The sequence below is a fragment of the Lepus europaeus genome, chromosome 19, assembly GCF_033115175.1.
Source record: "Lepus europaeus isolate LE1 chromosome 19, mLepTim1.pri, whole genome shotgun sequence".
NCBI classification, from domain to species: domain Eukaryota; kingdom Metazoa; phylum Chordata; class Mammalia; order Lagomorpha; family Leporidae; genus Lepus; species Lepus europaeus.
The window spans coordinates 41,070,900-41,092,128 of record NC_084845.1 but is presented as its reverse complement, the minus strand read 5'-3'; the positions used below and the strand labels follow the sequence as shown (position 1 = coordinate 41,092,128).

The following is a 21,229-nucleotide window of genomic DNA, read 5'->3' as shown; positions in this document are numbered from 1 at the left end:
TAGTAATTAAACCAATCAAAGTTTTAAAAATGAAATTGCTGACTTTTGTGTTGCAAATAAAATTCAAAATTAAAACCTATTATTAAGTAGTAGTTATTCAAAATATTTTAATGTCATAGAAAATACTAGCATTTTAAGACAAAATATCAGAGACAACTGAAAAACAAAAGATTTCAAATTATTTGAATCACATCCTGTTTCTCCATATTGACAAATGTCATTCATTCTTGAGTGGCCAGACCAAGAAATTCTGGGGAAAATGAATAAATTATAGTTATGCTTCTAAATATGAAAAAATTAACATTTTTCTTTAGACTTTAGATAGAGTCTTTCTTAGTATTATACTTTTTTTTTTGCATACCAAGGCAGTCCTAAGGGGAGCGATAGTAAGTGTGCTGTTGAGTATGTGCTCAGAACTACTAGAGAACACATTTTAGTCACATAATTATTTTAACATTGTGTTAAGACTGTACCCTGGGCAAGATCCAGGATCTTGGACTTGTTTATCTTCTATGTGAGGACAACTAACTGTCCGATGCCAAAATACAATGAACTTTCAAATATCAAAGAGGAAAATTAAGTATTTCAAGTCCTCAGCTGGTTTACAGATGTGTAAGCTTTGTAGTCCATTTTCTGGTTCCAGTAGGGCATTGTGACAATTTTTCCAATATGTGTACACTAGATAAGTTTGGAAGTAAAATCACTTACTTTACAACTGAATTAATTCCCTGAACAAAAATTTTACATTTATTTTTCTTAAAAGATGATGTCTAAAATCAAGCTTTGTACTTTTAAAAACACTTTTAATGTAAACATTAAGGAAATTTTTCTATCAGGAAGGTAAATGTCCTTTGAAAACAGGTATTCATTTAGATCTATGATTAACCTTTAACAAGATCTTCTTGTTAAATTCTACATTTGCTTTAATCTCAGTAGGAAAAATACAAAATAGTATTGCAGCAGATAGAGTTTCTGTATACCCTGTGGACATCAAATGATCTCTTACAGCTAAAGGCACATCTGCAACATATTTAAATGCCAGCTTTGGGCATTATTAGTATAAAATGCTAAGTCACTTTTTTGGGAAATATTTTGAAAAGTTTAAACTCCAAGAGGAAACTCCAATAAATGGTAATCCTCTGATAGCATTTGGTTCAAGGGAGTGGTGGAAAGATGAGTGCTTGTATTGCGTATTTTTCATTTAAGGAAAAGTAGCACAATAGTCTTCCTTAAAATAAAGGTAAATTCTGGTGGTACGCCCGTTGCTCTGCTAAAAAAACAGATGTATTTTCATGCCATGCTTCAGGATGCTCCAAGATTATTTTAACTGTGTATTGTCATCTGTAGCTATAGCCATCAAGTTTAGGGCTCCCTCATTCTCTGTGAATCTGAGTCTTTCAAACTTCAACAATGATTATTGGTTGGATTTGAGTATCTGTGTTTATCACAACCTAGAACTTCAGTGACTAATATGCAAGCATATAAATATTTTCTAGGTAATAGTAATTGAAAAATTCAAATATGCCATAGAGTTTTTTCTCTTAACTTGAACTTTTTGTTTCTGTCTCTTTTTCTCTTGTGTTTCTTAAACACAACTTGAAGGTCAAATATTCGAGACAATGTAGAAATGATTAAACTCCATAAACAACTAGTGGAGAAAAGCAATGCTCTTTCAGTAATGGAAGGAAAATTTATTCAGCTTCAAGAGGTACTGTGATAATTTATTGTATTCTGATGAAACATACATGGAAAAGATTCAAAAGCACAAGCTGTATTTTTAAGTAGAATGATCATAACACTAAAAATGTCTAAAAATTGCTCATTGTCAAATATGTTTCATTTCATGTATTATAATTAAAGAAATAATGAACTGAACTCTTTATGTATATTGTTGTTAGCTTAAATGCACTTATTGTAAATCATCTCATGCCAAAAATTTATTTTAACTCCTTTTTCTGTATTCATTATGGGCATATGGCACTGAAAATTCTGCTGTATTTGCATATAGTTTCAATCTTGAGCATACATGAGCAAAGTTCTGAATAGATCAGTAATCACATTCTGTTAAATCTTTCTTTGATACAGAAATTTTTTTGCTACTGCCATTATCAGAAAATATTAGAGTACCTGTAATGTCAACTGGCAGTGTATTTATTTTAAACCTTCACAATTCAGGTTGAAAATACTTGGGGTTCTTCATCCCTTTGGTTGTTTCCACAAGGACCATGGCCCCACATGAGTGTGCCGTCAGAGGGCTCCTATTTATCAGCACTGCATAATTAACATAAGTTCTGGAATTAATGAACTCCAAAACATTCCAGATGAGCAGATTTTATACTAAGCAAATACTTTCTTTGAAGTTCTGAGACAAAGGAAGTAGTAAATGATGCGAAGTAAAGGGTCATCTGATGCCTAAATTCACTATTGAAATAGTTAAGTATTTTTCAGAACCTCCTTTAATGCCAAGTAATAAGCACCTTCCATATAGATGGGAGAGTTTGTGAAGGAGGCGACTGATTAGAGAGTGGAAATGCTAGAGTCTCTACGGATAGACAGAAGAGGACAACTGAAAATACAGGTAGTTGAAAGCCGTGTCTAAAATGAGGAGTTAAGGAAGGAAATGAAAAATGATTGTGCATCTTACCACTTTATCTATTTTGATTTCCATTTAACAATGACCTCAGATATTTGTTTAAATACCAGTGATAACCAGTATCTGCTGGAGCACAGGTACAGTTCTTTTGGGAATTCACACAGGGTAAAGATTTGAGAGGCTAAGGCTAACAGCCTCAATGAAGTGGGAAGCTCAGAAAAAACTGGCTGAAGACAGTTTCTATAATAATACCAATAGTAATGAAAATTGACCTGAAGTAGTTCAATAGCCATGTGTCTTTTAAATGACCATAGAGCTAGCTGCTTAAATGACTTTAATTAGCAGCTGAGGCAGTACATGTTGTTATCATATGGTGTCTATGAGACGATTTTTATTGCCTTTTGTATGTATAAAAGAAGTATGTGGTGTTTAAGTATATATAATTAAATTTATTAAAGCATGTGCATAAGTAGTGTTTTTTTAAAATTAAGAGTTTATAATTATTGTACTTAATTAAAATTTTTAACTTCGTCATATTATGGTTAAAACCCAACTATCTAAGGCTGTTTATATGGAGTGGTAGCAAATCCTTTCAGTTTGAATATCTGTGGTCAGTGTTTTTAACCCGTGCTGCAGTGTTTTTAGACAGCACGTCTAACCACTGTAACTACAGCAAAAAGAAAAGTAACTAATTTACTTACTGCTCACTATCAACAAGTTAAAAACTGGGAGGAAATAAAAGGACAGACACGGTTTGCATTATGTGACTGTGCTGAGATAACCCTATATGAGGGCTTTTCAAAAGATTCATGAAAATATGTACACTGAAAAAAACTATGCATGAATTTAAAAAAAAATTTGTACAAAAATAAACTTATCCTCTAATTCCATTTCTGTGAACTTTTCGAAGCACCCTCATACTTTTCTCTTGATGTCACACCTCCGGTAAGAGCATACCTATAGATAAATACAACACACACATGGTTTGTGATGTGAAAAATAAGCTGTGCAATGTGAACTTCCGGAGTAAATTCATTTATAGGATTGCAATAATTAACTCAAAGCTTAATCTGAAAATAATATTTGAAAGATTTTCTTGTTTTTTAGAAGCAAAGAACTCTCAGGATCAGCCATGATGCCTTGATGGCAAATGGAGATGAGCTAAATATGCAACTTAAAGAACAGCGTTTAAAATGCTGCAGTCTGGAGAAGCAATTACATTCCATGACGTTTTCTGAACGAAGAATAGAAGAGGTAAGCTCCCAAAGAGTTGGGCCATCTGTTGCATTAAAACTTCTCCATAGATGTTTGGAAAAATTAGGATACAGTTTTCAAATATCGGGTTTATTTTAGAGTGCTAAGCTGCCTCCGAGGGTATTTCTGAAGGGTTGTGGGAAAGAAAAATGGAATTAAAAGTTTATTTTGTTGCAAAAATTTTTGAAATTCATGCAGTTTTTCATAATACACGTTTGCCATGACCTTTCCAAAGACCCCTCAAACGGCGGGTATTGAACACAGCAAAATACGGTCATTAATATGTGAGTGACAGGGCGGTGCCAATGACACTTATAACTTCTAAGAGCCAGTGTTTATCTAAAGGATTAAAGATCCTTGAGTGAAAAGAAAACATAACATTTTGAAACTGATGCCAGATTAACTATGGAACTTAACTTTCTCAACTGTAACAGCTTATTAGTCATTTGAGATACCAAAGCAAATTTACAGGAATCTGTTTCTAAGGAGATGGGCGTTATGTTCTGCAATACCAGCAATTTTGTGAAATTATCTGATTTTTTTTTCCTAAAAAGTTGTTAAGAACTTTTCTTATGATTGTTGCTACTCTCTCCCAGCTGCCCAGTCTTTTTCTGTAGTCTGTTAAATTTGTTCCTCAGGAGAATGGAAATGAAAACATTTGCTTACATTCTGTTCTAATCATGGGAGAATCTTTTGGTGTCTCTTACTAGCATCAGAAGACAATTTTGAGAATGGAGATGAATTTTCAGAGTATACTGATTGTGTAGGAAAAGGTTTTGACTACAAAATATACTGAAGAATTAATGAATAAAACTGAAAAATAAATCCTACAGTACAGAAATTACATTTACTCACAAAGATATTGCAATTACCTGTTTATTTCTGAAACAGTTATTCATTGATATAAAACAAGGTTTATAATTTTATTTGTGTATTCATTTGTTCGTAAGATGTGTCACGGACTGTTGCAAATTCTAGGTACTATGAGAAATTAAGTCTTGAAAGTAAATAGTGATTGACACAATTTGAACCATGAACTTTAAGCCTTTTGTTTTTTATGGGCCAATTGAAAATTAATATAAAGTGAATATAATGATGGAATTCATCATGGTGGAAAGTAAAAACTGTTATTTTCGCAGGACTTAACAGCAAGCTCTTAACACATTCTTTATTGAGTTCTGGCACATGTTACCATAAAGCAGTGCATACGCTTTTACTAAATTAAAACAGAAATATTAATTTCAAGCTTATTTAACAATTTGAAGAAATTCAGTGCCGAATTAAATGCAGGCAATGTACGTGGTCCTGTTAGCAGCTGCAGTTTAAAAATCAAGACTGAAACCGTTAGTGTCTTACATTTTTCACCCCCTTGTAGTTTTATGTGACATTTACCTAATGTGTCATTTTCTTCTCATTTTAGCTGCAGGATAGAATTAATGATTTAGAAAAGGAACGGGAACTTTTAAAGGAAAACTATGATAAACTTTATAACAGGTAAATCCTGACCCCATGTGTTTTTTCATTTGAACTCTTTTATATTAAAGCATTTGTTGCCAGAATATCTAGTATTAATTACAGAATTAGCAACAGATGATAGCAAGAAATGTGCATATTTTGTAAATATCAAAACAAGTCCATTTCAGGAATTGATAATAAGTTTTTCTAAGCAGTCCTCTGTCACCACTAAGAAAACTGTCTCTCTGAATTGCCAGTACCAGTTGCCATTTATCGAATACAAACTATGCCTGCAGACACTGAGCTCTATAGTCATTGTTAGAAATTCCTCACAACACCTTGAAATAGAGGTATTGTGAATGCCCACTTTGCAGACAATGGAGAAAAAATGGAATCAAGTAACTTTAAGAGATCCTTCTTAAAGGTATGAAGTAACAGCTTGTATTGGAACTTCTCTGAGTCTCTCCAGCAGACTCCCAGCTTCACAGCTGAGAGTGATTCTGATGGAGGAAAGCAAAGGTCTCCACTTAAGCCTCTCCCTGTCCTTAAAGACAAGCACAAGCATCTTTAGTAGATAAATTTTAAATGGCTCCTTCAGTTTTGTTTCTTAATCTGTTTCCTAATTGTTGTATTTTAGAAATTAATCCCTTCTGGTAATGTTAGAAACAAAATTCTACTCCACAGCTACGTTTGGTTAAGTAATATAGGTATTTGTGTGTGTGTGTGTGATATTCTAAGTCCTTTCAACATAAGATCTTGATAAACTATAAGTATACATTTACTTGAAAATAAATTTAATATATTTTAGAAATAAATGCTACAACTGATATTCAGCAGTTGCTTCTGTTAATCGTATGATAAAACTTCAGGAAATAGTCATCTCAGCTACAGATCTTTAACTTTTAACAGTATCTTTTATGTTTTGAAAATTAAATTTACATTTTGTAAGCTAAACAAATCATATCTAAAGAGTGAGGTTAACTTTTATTTTGGTTTACTTTGAAAAGTTACCTAAATTAATGTTGGGCATCATTATTGTTACAAAGGTTCCTGTCATCTGTGTTGTTTACCGACTACCTGTTGAATGTCTTTGTGAATTAAGAGGGTTACCAACAGCAGGTTTAGATGCCAGTTAAAACAGTATTCAGGACTCCCCACGAGGATGGACTGGCTAAAAGTCTTTGTGTGCACTTTGCCTTAGACCTCCTTCCAGATTATTTAGACCTACTGTTTTATCCTGGGCCCTTTTTCATTGGCTGTGATTAATTTTACCTAAAATATGGATTATGCATCCTGTTTTATATTTCTATGTCTATAGAACAATACAGAAATTTATGTTGACATATGTCCAAGTGGTTAGTAATTGTATGAAAAATCCAAATTTGTTTACAGATGGAACAGCATCATACTGGATGGCAGAGATATTATCCCCATTTCTTATCAATAAAGGAATTGATATTCTGAAAAAAATTAAGACTTGTGCAGAGTCACACTGGTGAGACTCTTATGTAGAAACAAAACCCAGTTCTTTTGACTCCAAAATTTGAATTTTCCCCTATCCTTCATTGTCTCTCTGATTTTAATGGCACTTGAAAATTGTCTAAATGAAAGGGGAAATTTCATGGGATAATGGAACTGTCAGACATTCAGATACTGATTTACATCTTGTAATTTCAAACAATTTAACATGGTCTGAATACTCATACAAGAAAATAAGTGCCATTTGGACTGACTTCTAACTTTTCTATGCCTCCCCAATTTGAGAATTTCCTGAACATACTTTCTTGGAATTAAAAAAGCATAAAACTTAGCTGAGAATAATGCATAAATGGAATTTTGACAACACGTTTTTTTCCTATTAATCACCGTAAAACTTCATCTTTCCATATTAGAAGATCACCTAAGAGTGTAAAGCTAACTTTGAAGGAGCTTTTTTTTCAGTGTCTTATGATTGAGCTACATTTATTTTTGTTCACTTCATGCTAAAAAGACTTCATTATGGTGCCTACACTTGAATTTTATTGAGGTGTATGAAGTATATGTGTGTAATGAATGTCGAAACATTTAATGTCAAGAAACATGAATATCACTTGAGCACAAAACTCAGCGGGCACATATAACAGTAAATAGAACTATAAAATTCTTAAATGTGTTTTTTTTAAAAAAATGTTTTCAGAAGCATAGTTGGAGAAACCCTACAAAACCAACATCACCTCTGAGACTCTTTACAGTTCTTTTGTTTCATGGCAGTGTTACTTATCACTGCCAGCAACTAATGTTCATCAAAAACGACACACACTCCCCTTTTGGTTAGTCATAATGACAGCATGTTTTAAAGAGGAAAGCATTTGTTTGTTATTCAAAATTGGCTAGTTTTCAGGAGAAAAATATGATTTGCAGATTGCATTCTAATCTTCCTTTCTCAAATGAAATTTTGAATGTGTTTATTACTTGACATATGACATATTAGAGAATCATATGGTAAGATAAAACCCTCATGTTAGGATTTAGTATGAGCCTTTTTTTTTAGTATGCTAAAGCATTTTTGATATAAGAAATAACCAAGAAATGTTCAATTTAAAAGTTCAGAATAAATTTTTTGCAGTTAAATCTGGTTGTTCAGAGAGAAGCTCTATACTGTAATATGATAAAACTGTTCCATTTTTGAAATTCATATATAGTTTTGTGACCATGTGACTGATCATTGCAGTGGTCCTTCAACAATAATGTATACAAATAACCTGGACAACTTTTTAAAATGTAGATTTCATCATCTCTTCCACATCTCTCCACCTATCCACCTCTCCCTGCCCCCATCCAATATCTTTTCAGTCCATTCGGTTTGGGCCCAGAGAATGTACTGAAAATTATCTTAAGGTATTAATTATTTGAGGATCAATGATCTAATGCCTATTCTTAAAAAGTGCTCATTTTAGAAGTTTTAAAAGTATTAACCCTTGCAAGAAATGGGTGGGTCAGGTTCTTACTATGTGATGGTCACCTGGCAATCAAACTTAAGAATTCTGCTGATGGACTTAGCTCAATTTCCATAAAGTGAATTCCTGTCCCCTGCAGAATTCCCTGAGTCAGGAAAGCTCATGTGATGGAGTCACAGTGATTCCCAGAAATCAAACTCTGTATCTGGGCCATCATACTTCCTTCAGGAAGTAAAATATCCTGATGTAAATAGCTACTGAACTTTCTTTAGGTTCTTACTGAAATAGCTGAGGGTGACTTTTTGGAAGATTTAAAATTTACTCTTCCCTATTTCTCATATTAGGATGCATTCTATGTATCTGGAATACATAGAATTTATTTTGAAGGAAAAAAGACCCAAGGATAGAGATGAATTCTTCAGCTTTTCTTTCAGTCTTACTGTGTTTTTGATCGAGAGTGGGTATTACAGTATGGTAATCCATGACTACCGTGGACATGCCAGTCACCCACAGGCACTGATGGGCATTTCATTGCAAACTGACATTTTATCACTCTTACAACATAATGTGATAGTGAAATGTATACAAAAACCAACTATCATTCTACCCTCAGTTGTCACTACAGGCAGTATACAGAAACATTTTCATGAATAAAAGTTTCTCAAAGACTGTTCTCATATGCAGATTTAATCATGTACACAGCCCTTACAAAGAAAATGGAGCCAGATGTGGTTTACCATTTATAGTTACACAGATGGCTCCAAGCATAGAGGAATACAGTAAATTCAAAAGGAATTCCTCATGAAACTCCAGTGGAATGTAATCCTAAATTTAGAGGGAAGATAGCAGTGGACTAAATTCAGATTGACTTATGCTGATTTACACTAGTATTTTGTGGGTTTGGAAAAACCAGGCTGCTAAATTGTTCTTAATTTAAACACATACAGTTTCTGATGTTTCTGCCAGATTAGCTGTTGGTGATCTTTTTGTTGGTACTAATGCTATTGGAACACTACTGGTTCTAATTTTTAGCGTCTGATATAATGTATAGCTGTACCTATTTCATCATGCTAATTTTTTTTCTGGGTGGTTCATGTTTTTAATAATACAACACACACACTTATGCATACAAGCACATTCCCGCTCAAATAGTATGTGTTTGATAAATATAATTTGGCCAGACACAGAAATTATATTCACGCTTTACTTTAAAAACAAACAAGTAAAGAAGTATTTTTTTAGTTTAGGATATAAAGTGTACATTTTGTTTGGGCTTCATTTAAATCTAGGTAATTGTACCTTTGATAAAATTAATTTAAAATCTTGATATATTGGATCCATGCATTTTTTAAGGTTCCATATGTGGAATAAAAAAACCAATAGGAGAAACAGATGTCATATTTAGAGGAGCTTCTAGAATTCCATTTATTTTCAAGGTCATGTTATTTTAAATGCAATAAAAATATTCAAAATGTGAAATGAATACATACTTTTGCTCTTTTGAAAGCTATGTCTCCCAGAAAAGTAGATCTTTTGGAATAAAACCTCAAGACTAGCTAGAAGCAACATTAAAGGCAATTTTCAATAATGTATTTCTCTTCCATTTACTTCATCATCAATATAAAAGCAGATTTTATAAATTTTTTGTTTCATTTGCTGGGTTTAACTTAAGTAGAAGGATCAAAGCTGCTGATGGTTATTCAGTCTTGTCAAGCTTCAGAATGGTTTTTTGCTGAAATACAGATCAAGATCAGTTTGTAAAACACACACACACACACACACTTGACTATCACCTGGGAGCTTTGTGAAAATATGAAGTTGTGAGCCCTGGGATCTTCATTTTTAAATCCAAGTGCTGTTAGTGCAGCTAGTCTAGCACTAGAGTTTATACCAGTATTTAGGAATCACTGGCATAAACGAATGTTTATTGTATACCTTCGGTTGCTTGTTTTTCAAATGGTTCTTCCTCCTGATAAGCTGGGTCTTGATCATTAGCAGATTTTTTTTTTTCCCAGCCAAAGACTTTATTATCATTCACGTGCTTCATAGAAAAAGGAATGTAGCAAGTGGGTCACGGTTTACATCTGGGAGCAGGGCGCTGCTGACATGGGGTGAAGCCTGACAGGAGGCACAGTTGCACTCTGCATTTGCAGGAGTCCGCCCAGAGGCACAGGAACAGTTGGGGTCCATTTTGACCAAGGTGAAGCTGGAGAGCCAAAAGAAGAGAAAAAGAGGCGATTGGACTGGGAGTGGGAGGTGTGTTCTTGAACATTAGCAGATTTTAAGCCTAGTTTGAATGCTATATTTTTATTGAGCAGTAATAGTTCTGTCTTCATTCTTATCAGGCACAGAGCACTGGAATTACTCCCATTCATGTGTGACAAGTAGAATTGTTTGTTCTTATCCTATTGCCTGTGGCTTTTTAGGACAAAAACTGCATTATCACTACTTCTTAATCAGTATCAGAATTACTGTCTTGTGGTTCTGTATGCTGTCGTTTTGTGGCCAGCATTTTGTGAACATGTTATTACAACAGACTCTTTAAAAGTTTCACAGAGTTAAAGATCGGGTGGAAAGTCCATTTTCTCTGTATTAAGAGGGTTTCTAAGTGGGAGAGGACGGTTTTGTCCCATGTCAATTGCTGAGGTTTGGGAATTGTGGATTCCTCTGGAGTATGTACAGTATCTGAATTCCTTTACTAGTCCCACAAAAGCTGCATCCTGCCAACTTTTCTGACTTTAGAGCTCTAAATTAAGGCCAGTTCCTTTGCTCATCCCACAAACTCTTTCATGTTCCCTAACCGCAGCCTGAGAAAGGCGCCTTGGTTTCAACAGCAGCAGACCAGCATATGTTTACTTAATTCCTAAGACATGATGACAGTGGTCTCGGTGCCACTAAAAGCTTTTCTCTTTATTATTTTCGGTTGAAGCTGATCTCCAAGCTTTCCTTGAGTGTCACGTGTGTTTTGCAGTGCCTTCAGTGCTGCCCATGAAGAGCAATGGAAGTTACAGGAACAGCAGCTGAAAGTGCAGATTGCTCAGCTCGAGACTGCCTTAAAATCCGACTTAACAGACAAAGCTGAAATCCTTGACAGATTAAAAACGGAAAGAGGTATATATAAGTTAGCTACCGACTTACTCATTTCAACATCTACTGTCTGTTCATCGAACCAATCCGTTCTTATTGTGATGCCTACTGTTTGCCTGTCACTCTGTGTACTGAGGAAACAGCCCATATTAACAGCCGTCCACGTTCAAAAATTTATTGGTTAATGCTTAAAATTTCCCTCACTCAGCCTAGCATATATGCCATGGAGTTGTTTTTTCAGATTGCTCTTATTCAGGTTGTCTTTAATGTATCTAACTTTCCTAATTCCTGAGCTTTTCTTTATTCATCAGTCAACAAGTATTTGTTGAGAACCAGCTTGTTAGCACTAAGTTCTGGGGCTGCAGCGGCGAAGCAGTCAAAAGCCCTGCCCTGATGAGGCAGAAATGAACGAGGGCTAAGCTGACAGTAATTAAATCAACATGTGAAATGTCAGGTGGCAGCCAGTGCAGTGAGGGGCTGGGGGATAGAGCAGTGTACGATGGCAGGCTGGCGGAAGCAGTTGCTGGCTCTTTTGGATAGGTTGGACAGGGAAAATCTCTCCAATAATGAGGTGTCTTATTCTCATCTCTGAAGCAAACATAAATACTAGGAAACTTTATCAAAATCTGCTGCTAAAATAATAATCATTACTAGGTTTCATGTTTAACAGATCTCACTGCTCTCGTCTCTTGGAAATAAAATAATTACAGCAGTGTCTGAATTACTGTATTACTCACACTTGCATATACAGTGCCCAACAGAGAAGTGAATCATGTGCTTCAAGTGTTGTATCTGTTTGCTCATCCCCTGAGTAAACCAAGTAATGTGAAAATAATGTTGCTCCGTTTGAACATTTGCAATTCAGTTGCATGAGAATGTTTAAAAATGTAATATGACTCAATAAAAACAAAAGTTATGTTTCCAGTTAGTACTCATATATTTCTTTAGATCACAATGACTAACTCATTGACTAAAAGAAATGTTATTTTTTTCACATCTTAACATCTCTTAAAAATGGGATCATTCTATAAGTGGTAACATTTTAAAGTTGCAGTCTACATATTTTTTTGCCTAGAAAATTTTAAGTGAAATAAAATAGTATTATGTTTTTTAACCTGGTGGTTAAACATTTTTATGTCAAAGATACATGGTCCCTGGTTTTATTGTGCAGTATTGAATAGATAACACTGCTCTGTCTTAGTAGTTGCTCAGTAAATTCTTATCGCTGATGAAAATGGAAGTACTCTATATTCATACTCTATGTTTCCAGTGGAAATACATTACTCATTCTTCAAGGAAAAGGAAAAGAAATAAGCCTTTTGTATTTCTATACCTTCTGTATTTCCTTAGGTATCAAGAATTCCAAAACTGTTTTTCTGAATTGGTTTCTGGAAAGAAACTCTTCTTAAAGGGATCAAATCTTAGGGTCTTTGTTGTTGTTTTCAAACCTGTTTATTGTTGTTAGTTCTGAGAGTTATTTGTGAGGTATTACAGTTGCCAGGGCATTAGCAACTAGTTCACGTAGTTCATTCCCTATCTTTTTTACTGGTTCTTATATCTTTGGGGAATTTTTTTGAATAATAAAAGTACCTTTATATACACTATGGTAGAAGGAAAATTTGGTAAACAAAAATATTCTAAAATCCACTCAATCTCACAACCCTCAGGGTAGTCCATGCTAGCATTTCATGTATTTCTTTTCAGAGTTGTTTCCATATGTATAGATGCTATTTTATAGTGTGCCTTTTTTTTTTTTTTTTTTTGACAGGCAGAGTGGACAGTGAGAGAGAGAGACAGAGAGAAAGGTCTTCCTTTTGCCGTTGGTTCACCCTCTAATGGCCGCCGCGGTAGCGCGCTGCGGCCGGCACACCGCGCTGTTCCGATGGCAGGAGCCAGGTGCTTATCCTGGTCTCCCATGGGGTGCAGAGCCCAAACACTTGGGCCATCCTCCACTGCACTCCCTGGCCACAGCAGAGAGCTGGCTTGGAAGAGGGGCAACCGGGACAGGATCGGTGCCCCGACCGGGACTAGAACCCGGTGTTCCGGCGCCGCAAGGCAGAGGATTAGCCTGTTGAGCCACGGCGCCGGCTATAGTGTGCCTTTTTATTTGTGCTATTGTGAAATCATTCCTTGAGCATAAATGTAAATCTATATCATCATCACTTATAATGGCTGTTACAGTTTTCCAGTGTGTGGATGTAACAGATTATTTAGCAATCTTTTACTGATGAATCTTCAAGTAGCTTCAATTTTGAGTACCAGAAACAGCATCTTTATACACATTTATCCATTTATTTTCTAAGGAAAGACTGCTAGAACTGGATCTTTTTTTTTTTAAGTACAACTTATTTTCCAGTTATTTCTTCTGTAAAACCTCAAATTTATAAGTTCAGGTATTTAAGTGTTTGTTTCCTTGTAAAAAAAAAAAGTTATAATACATTTTAAGAAAATATCACCTCCTTTAACATTTTTTAACTAGGCAAATAATAAACCAAAAAAATTGAAATAGTCTATTTAAGGAAATCTTTTAATATTTCAAAAGTTCCTTTTGTATTGCAGCTTTTCAAACTGTTTAATTTTGCTTTGAAGTCTCTTCACACATTTACCTTTTCATGTATCAAGTGTTCTTTGCCAGAAGATGTTTCCCTGGCTCCTTGTAGTCATTCATCTAACTGGCAAATTATTTTTAGAGAATACTCACCTCTTTATTCAAGGTACAAATTAGTTTCAGATTGTGTGAATATGTAGGGGAAGGATATGTAAATGCAGTTTGCATTTGGTTAATGCTTAAATTAACTGCATGTGTTTAAGGGCTTGCTTTTGAAAGTTCCTTTCTATCTTTAGCTGAAATGCATAATTCAGCATAATGCATATGGTTATATTGATCACAGCTGAAGATATTAGCACAAAGGCACTCTGAAAATTGTTTAGTTGAATTGTTCTCTGCACTCTGCTTATTAATAGTGTGCTGGAAGAACATAATTTTAAAAGAGTGAAATGTTATCTCATTCGAATAAAATGCTGTTTAGCTTAACCTGCTTTTTGTCAAATCATAAGGTAAGGAGGTTATTTTTCATCTTGTACAACGTGCTTTGATTTTTCATATTATATTTCAGCAAGCCCATTTCCTCTTTGAACTAAAATGTTTCTGTACTTTTTAAAGACATCCCCAGTAAACAGTTGGAGAAAGGAAAAATAATAGTGGATAACTCCACATAAAACTCAGTGGAAATAATGTTACTGGTACCCAGTAATTTTTTCACTGATAAGGCCCTAATTTTAAAAATATCAGCAAATGGGGACAAAGTTGTTGAAACAAAAGCTCAATAAAGAGTGGAAGCATTTAAATAAGTTTATTTATGCCTACTAGCATTTTATTCTTAGGAGCCCTGCTCTAAAAAATTGAAAGAATAGAAAATGTAAAGCATAGAAATAATAATCAAAATATAACATGTCTGGATTAAGGTAGGGCAAGTCATGTTCTTTATACTTTGTTCACTCTTAGAACTCCTAAAAGTTTTGCTGTCTAGATAATGAAATTATACAGGTACTTAGGACTTTTGGTTTTACATCCTACTGACTACACTTACCTTCTTTGTGTTGCCTAGGCATTCAGTCTAGACATTGTTTAACCTCACCAATACAAATTACAGGGCTCCACACTTTTGTTCTACTCATTAACTAAAAAAGATCTCACAAGAATTCAAATTTATAATTAATCCTAATTTTTAATTTAAAGACAAGTGTTTGATTTTTACCTTCAAAACTTCCAGTTGTTCACATCTGGAAATTCTTTTAGTTCACTAGATATAAGCAGGGTATACTCCAGGGTAACCTTGTAACAGTCTATCAGTAAGATAAAAATGCTTATATGTTTGATATTAAAATGTCTATATGTACCCAATGGTCATGAGTTTTTAAAAAACTTTTTAGATTGCTTGGAAATATCTGACATTAAAACGCCCAGATTAGTCCATTCTTTTTAAACATCTTGTTTCCTGCTTTTATTTCAATTTAAAATTTTTACTTGTATGTAGTATTTATAGCTTGTGAACACAAATCCTTATAAAAGAAATATACTGTGGAATAAAATGCAGTCAGTATGCAAATGCATTCATGGAAAGAATTCTTGGCAAATGTGTGGATTTTTTTAAGAAAAGGAAACAAAAATGTACAGTTTAAATCAAAGACTTATGATAAACATAAATCGTTGAGAGCAGGATGAAATGATTGAAGACACTTTGGATGGCGTGGTTTAGAATTGGTCCACAGGGAGTCCACAGTGACTTCAGCAGTGAACTCTAGTGAAGAGTACATTAAGAACACGAGACTAACGAGTGCAGTAGATTTGATAGCTAACTATTATTCTTTAAAAAAGAATTCAACATGTTCATTGCAAGAAGTACAAAATTAGTCTCTATTAATTTCCTGCCTTGTGTAGCTTTATACTCCTGCTTGTGGGTAATCGGCAAATGAATGCCAAGGCAAACCTATTCCATATCCATTCTTTTTATTTTAAGGTTTATTTTATCTATTTGAAAAGCAGAGTTATAGATAGGGAGAGATTTGTAGAGAGAGATCTTCAGTCTGCTGGTTAACTCCCCAAATGGCCCCAAAGGCTAGAGTTGGGCCAGGCTGAAGCCATGAGCTTCATTTCAGTCTCTCACATTGCTGCAGCAGCCCAAGGATTTAGACCTCCTTCTGCTGCATTCTCAAGTGCATTAGCAGGGAGCTGGATTGGAAGTGGAGCAGCCGTGGCTCGAATTGGTGCCCATACACAGGTGGCGGCTTAACCCGGTATGCACAGCACGGGCCCCTCCATATCCATTCTTTAACAATTGCTATACATCTATATCCTACTAATTAAGGACTTGAACTCAGTGAAGAAAAGACACATGATTATCATTAATACTACAGTGCATCGCTTCTCAGCCTTTTGGCTAAGATCATGTGTAATACTACAGTGCACTGGTTGAGAATCTATTTCTCCCAGCATAGCAGATTTGCTGGAAGTATGGCTGATTGAATCAAATATTGAGAGTTTATCAGAGAGGTTATCTTGTTGTTGTTTTTTTTTAAGATTTATTTATTTATTTGAAAGAGCTACACAGAAAGAGAAGAAGAGGCAGAGAGGGAGGAACAGAGAGGTCTTCCATCCACTGGTTCACTCCCCAATTGGCTGCAATGGCTAGAGCTGCACTCATCCAAAGCCAGGAACCAGGAGCTTCCTCTGGGTCATCCCACGTGGGTGTAGGGCGCAGGCCATAGCAGAGAGCTGGATCAGAAGTGGAGAAGCCGGGACTTGAACCAGAACTGCAGGCGGCGGCTTTACCCACTACAGCACGGCACTGACTCCGTTATCTTGTTTTAATATGAAGACTTTATGTTAAATGGGAAAAAGAGAATTCAAAATCAATTAGAAAACTAAGACAAAAATTTTTCTTTGCATGCCTTTCAAGACCTTTAATAAGTAAGTAAAAGTCCTAGATTTGGAAACATATTCTCGGGCATTTTAAATAGAATGCTTCTTTGAAGTTCCAGAGGCCACAATTTCCTTATATTAATACTATAAACTTAAGCCTTAAGTTTTTGGTAAGCAAGTGAATCATATGGTAGACACATGATAGTGTTCATTTGTTCCTCATTTCCCTGCTGCCTTTGTCTGTCTAGGTGCTAGCTCAGTTTCCTCTCTTACCAGAACAACACCAGATCAAGCTTGGTGTGTAACAGACATTTAATTAATTTAAAACGTACGATTAGACCTAACTGTCACTTAACCTTTCTAATTGTGTTGACTTTATTTTTTAAAGACCAAAATGAAAAACTCATGCAAGAGAACAGAGAACTACAGTTACAGTATCTGGAACAAAAGCAAGAGCTTGATGAACTTAAAAACCGCATGAAGTTTTACAATCAGGTGAACTATTTTCTTACTTAGGAAATAAACCCAAAATTTTAATCCAGATTGTGTTTATACATAGAGAAAATATACTAGAAAGCAAAAAAAAAAAAAATCACTATCTTAGTTATATCAACTTATGGGACCTGGTAGCTTATGTTCCATATTTGAATAGTTGGAATGGCTCTTTTACTTAGTGTATTAACCCATGGTATTAGGCAACGTATGTTCCATAAGAATAACCTTACTGGTTGCATCATTGTGAGCTTATACCTACTCTGTTGCAGGAGAGTGATATTAATGCTGATGAACTGAGTGAAGCTCTCCTACTTCTAAAGGTAACTGTCTGAACTTCACCATGGATCTTACGTCTGTGTGTAACTGTTTCAGCAGAAGATTGACCCCTTATCTGTAACCCTTCTGTTTAGAGAATGAATTATTCATACATCTTCTGAAATTTAGTGCATCCTTTATGCACACATATATGTACATAAATATATATGTGTATGTATTGCGTCACGTATCAACTCTGCTAAGACTCAGGAGTGTGGTCACATGACATTTAGTAACAGCATATGCATATTTCATAATGACATCAAAATTATATTAAAATAGACCTCAGAAATTCTTATTTAAAGCACTTTGCTTAAATATAACATTTTACTTCTACCTGCCTCAATATAAAACAGATCAGCAACTTTCTGCCCTTGCAGGCCTTAGTGTACTTTCTTGCTATCTTAAGTAAAAAACTGAACTATTAGTAAGTATGAAGATATTTTCCCGTTCTAGAATATTGTATTTACAATAAAACACAGGAAAATACACTTCTTTCCCTTTAGATCATAGTGTAGATTTTAGTCACATGAAGAACTAGAAACAAATTAACTTAATATTTTCTTATGGCCTAACATAGTAAGATTTTGTACCACATGTCTATCTAAATATATTTATCAAGGCTACTTTATTCCTAATGGAAAAAATGGAAATATATCTGTTTTCAGTTAATGATTGTATTTTCCATATATATGTTAATTCACACAGTCAAATTTTGTAAATCCTTTTTTCAGTAATAAAACATGTTTTGATTTAGGCTCAAAAAGAACAAAAAAATGGAGACCTTTCCTTCTTAGAGAAAGTAGATAGTAAAATTAATCAAGATGTAGAACGTTCCATGAGAGAACTACAAGCAACTCATGCAGAAACAGTGCAAGAACTCGAAAAGACAAGAAACATGCTAATTATGCAACATAAAATTAATAAAGATTATCAGGTAATGTAATACACTAAATCCAGAGGGTGGGTTTTCTATAAAATATACTGCTAAGTTACTTTTCTAAATATTATGTGCTACCATCTGTTCTAATCTATTATCATATATTACCACACTGTGAAATTTAGCTTTGAACCAGGTCCTTTGAATAAATAGTTTAGAAACAAGTAAGCTTTTGAAGTCCCTGATTTTAGGGAGTAAATAGTAAATAGAGTAAAACAGCAAACTCATTTTTGTCATTGTGAACACCTTCTGCAAATGAGCGGTAGTTTTCCTGAAGTCCTGCCACAACCACGTTATCTTAGATTTTAACAGAATAGAAATTTGCCACCATAAAAAGGGATCCAGAGTTTATTTCTGATTCATGAACACTTTTAAGCATAATTTTCTGAACTATATGCTATTTGAGTTCTGAAAGCTACAGTTTGTAGCTCCTAGTGAACCCCTAGATCTAGAAAATGATAGAATCACAGTGGCTTTGAAAAACGAAAATGGAGGGGCTGGTACTGTGACACAGCGGGTTAAAGCCCTTGCCTGAAGTGCTGGCATCCCACATGGGCACCAGTTCTAGTCCCAGCTGCTCCTCCTCCAATCCAGCTCTCAGCTATGGCCTAGGAAAGCAGTAGAAGATGGCCCAAGTCCTTGGGCCCCTGTACCCATATGGAAGACCCAGAGGAAGCTCCTGGCTCTTGGCTTTGGATCGGCATAGCCCGGCCATTGCAGCCATCTGGGGAGTGAACCAGTGGATGGAAGACCTCTCTCTCTCTCTCTCTACCTCTCTCTGTAACTCTGTCTTTCAAATAAATAAAATAAATCTTAAAAAAAAAATAAAAATAAAAATGGAACTAATCATAAATATTAGAACTTTTTTATCTCTTATTTTTTAGATGGAAGTTGAGACAGTGACCCAGAAGATGGAAAATTTGCAGCAAGATCATGAACTCAAATTGGAACAATATGTTCATCTTCTTGATATCAGGGCTTCGCGCATCCAGAAACTAGAAGGTATCACATACACAATTTTTTTTGCCACAGTAACTAAAGGAATGGATTTTGTAAGAGTTGAAAATGTCATCCAAATCTGTACTCATCATGTCCTTTCACTATGTTTTTTTCTGAATCAAAATTCTCAAAAAGGCAGTTTTCCTCTGATTCTTTTCTACTCAATACTTTTTCTTAATTTCCTACTTATTTTTAGGTTTAATGTTGTAGGCAAGATTTCAAAGTACTTCTTAAAGTACCACAGACTCAAATTGGCCACCACCTTTCTCATTTCTCTTCTGGAGAGTCTGTAACCTCGGCCAGCCAGGTCTGCTTCCTCTTTGTCAGATGAATCTTGTTCAGAATCCACACCCACCGTCATGTCCTTATCCTTGCTCTTTTCTCTGCCTAAACCTCCTTTCTACCTTGACGTCAAGACCTAACTTTGCTTGCTTCGAAATCTAACTCAGTGCTCACCTGTGCCAGGCAGCAGGCTCTCATCTCTCTTAGCCATCCGTCCATTTGAGAGTAAATGCCCAAGTGGTGATTTCCAGCCTTCAGCAGCTGTGAACTTACTCAACATGTAGCTTCTTGGACCCTAACCCTAGAGATCTGGGGCCTATGATTCTGTGTATTTAGAAATAAGTTCAAGCTGCTCAGATGCAGGTGTGAGGCTAAACATTGAAAAACACCGCCTCTCAGGGACTCAAAGAATACATGTTCAAGTACTTCAGTGAGTATTCTTCAGCTTTTGGAGTTTTATATTCTCTGTAATGTAAATTCTACAAGGATCAGCACTTTGTCACTCTTTAATGTTACTGCCACGCAATACTTAGTGAGCTATGACAATGGTAATTTTATGCTCCTAAAAATTATTGAGGATCCCAAAGACCTTTTGTTCATGAGTTATACTAATTGGTGTTTATCATATTTAAAACTAAAGTGAAAAACTTTCAGGATGGTTTTTTTTTTAAAAAAAAAATGGATTGATTTCAAAGGCAGAGTGACAGAGAAAGGCAAGACAGAGATCTTCCGTCCACTGGTCCACTCACCAAATGGCAATAATGGCCCACATGAGTGGCAGGGGCCCAAGTACTCAGGCCATCTTCTGCTGCCTTCCCAAGAATGTTATCAGTGAACTGGATCAGAATTGGAGCAGCCGTCTCAAAATGGTGCTCAAACAGGATGTTGGTGTCTCAATCCGCCACTTAACCTGCTGTGCCATATCACCAACCCCAGAATATTTCTAATTCATGTTAAAATAATAATAAGCCTATACACCTTCACATAGGTAATAGTATTGTTTTAAAGATTTATTTATTTGTTTGAAAAAGTTGCACAGAGAGAGAAGGAGAGGCAGAGAGAGAGGTCTTCCATCCACTGGTTCACTCCCCAATTGACTGCAATGGCCGGAGCTGCACCAATCTGAAGCCAGGAGCCTGGAGCTTCCTCCATGTCTCCCACGTGGGTGCAGGGGCCCAAGGACTTGGGCCATCTTCTCCTGCTTTCCCAGGCCATAGCAGAGAGCTGGATTGGAAGTGGAGCAGCCGGGACCCGAACTGGTGCTCATATGGGATGCCAGCACTGTAAGCAGCGGCTTTACCCACTACACCACAGCTCCAGTCCCATAATAGTATTTTTAAAGGCTACATTTTCAAAAAAAAATATTCTGAGGAGAGTAACAATTTAAATTTATAGTTTTTTAGTTGTTTAGCATTTTTGCAAATCTTCTTAGGTTCTTAATAGAAAACAGC

At 35.3% G+C, this 21,229-nt stretch overlaps 1 protein-coding gene across 7 annotated transcripts in view; it reads left to right on the top strand.

The window, feature by feature from the left end:
- Positions 1–21,229, top strand: part of RPGRIP1L (RPGRIP1 like) — a 110,190-nt gene that overhangs the window by 23,556 nt on the left and 65,405 nt on the right. For all 7 annotated transcript variants that reach the window (XM_062177302.1, XM_062177300.1, XM_062177298.1 and 4 more), the window contains 8 exons: positions 1,603–1,708; positions 3,701–3,847; positions 5,268–5,341; positions 11,210–11,349; positions 17,136–17,242; positions 17,512–17,562; positions 18,315–18,494; positions 19,382–19,499. In XM_062177302.1, coding sequence (XP_062033286.1) covers positions 1,603–1,708; positions 3,701–3,847; positions 5,268–5,341; positions 11,210–11,349; positions 17,136–17,242; positions 17,512–17,562; positions 18,315–18,494; positions 19,382–19,499 — 923 coding nt within the window. The remainder of the gene's footprint in view (positions 1–1,602; positions 1,709–3,700; positions 3,848–5,267; positions 5,342–11,209; positions 11,350–17,135; positions 17,243–17,511; positions 17,563–18,314; positions 18,495–19,381; positions 19,500–21,229) is intronic.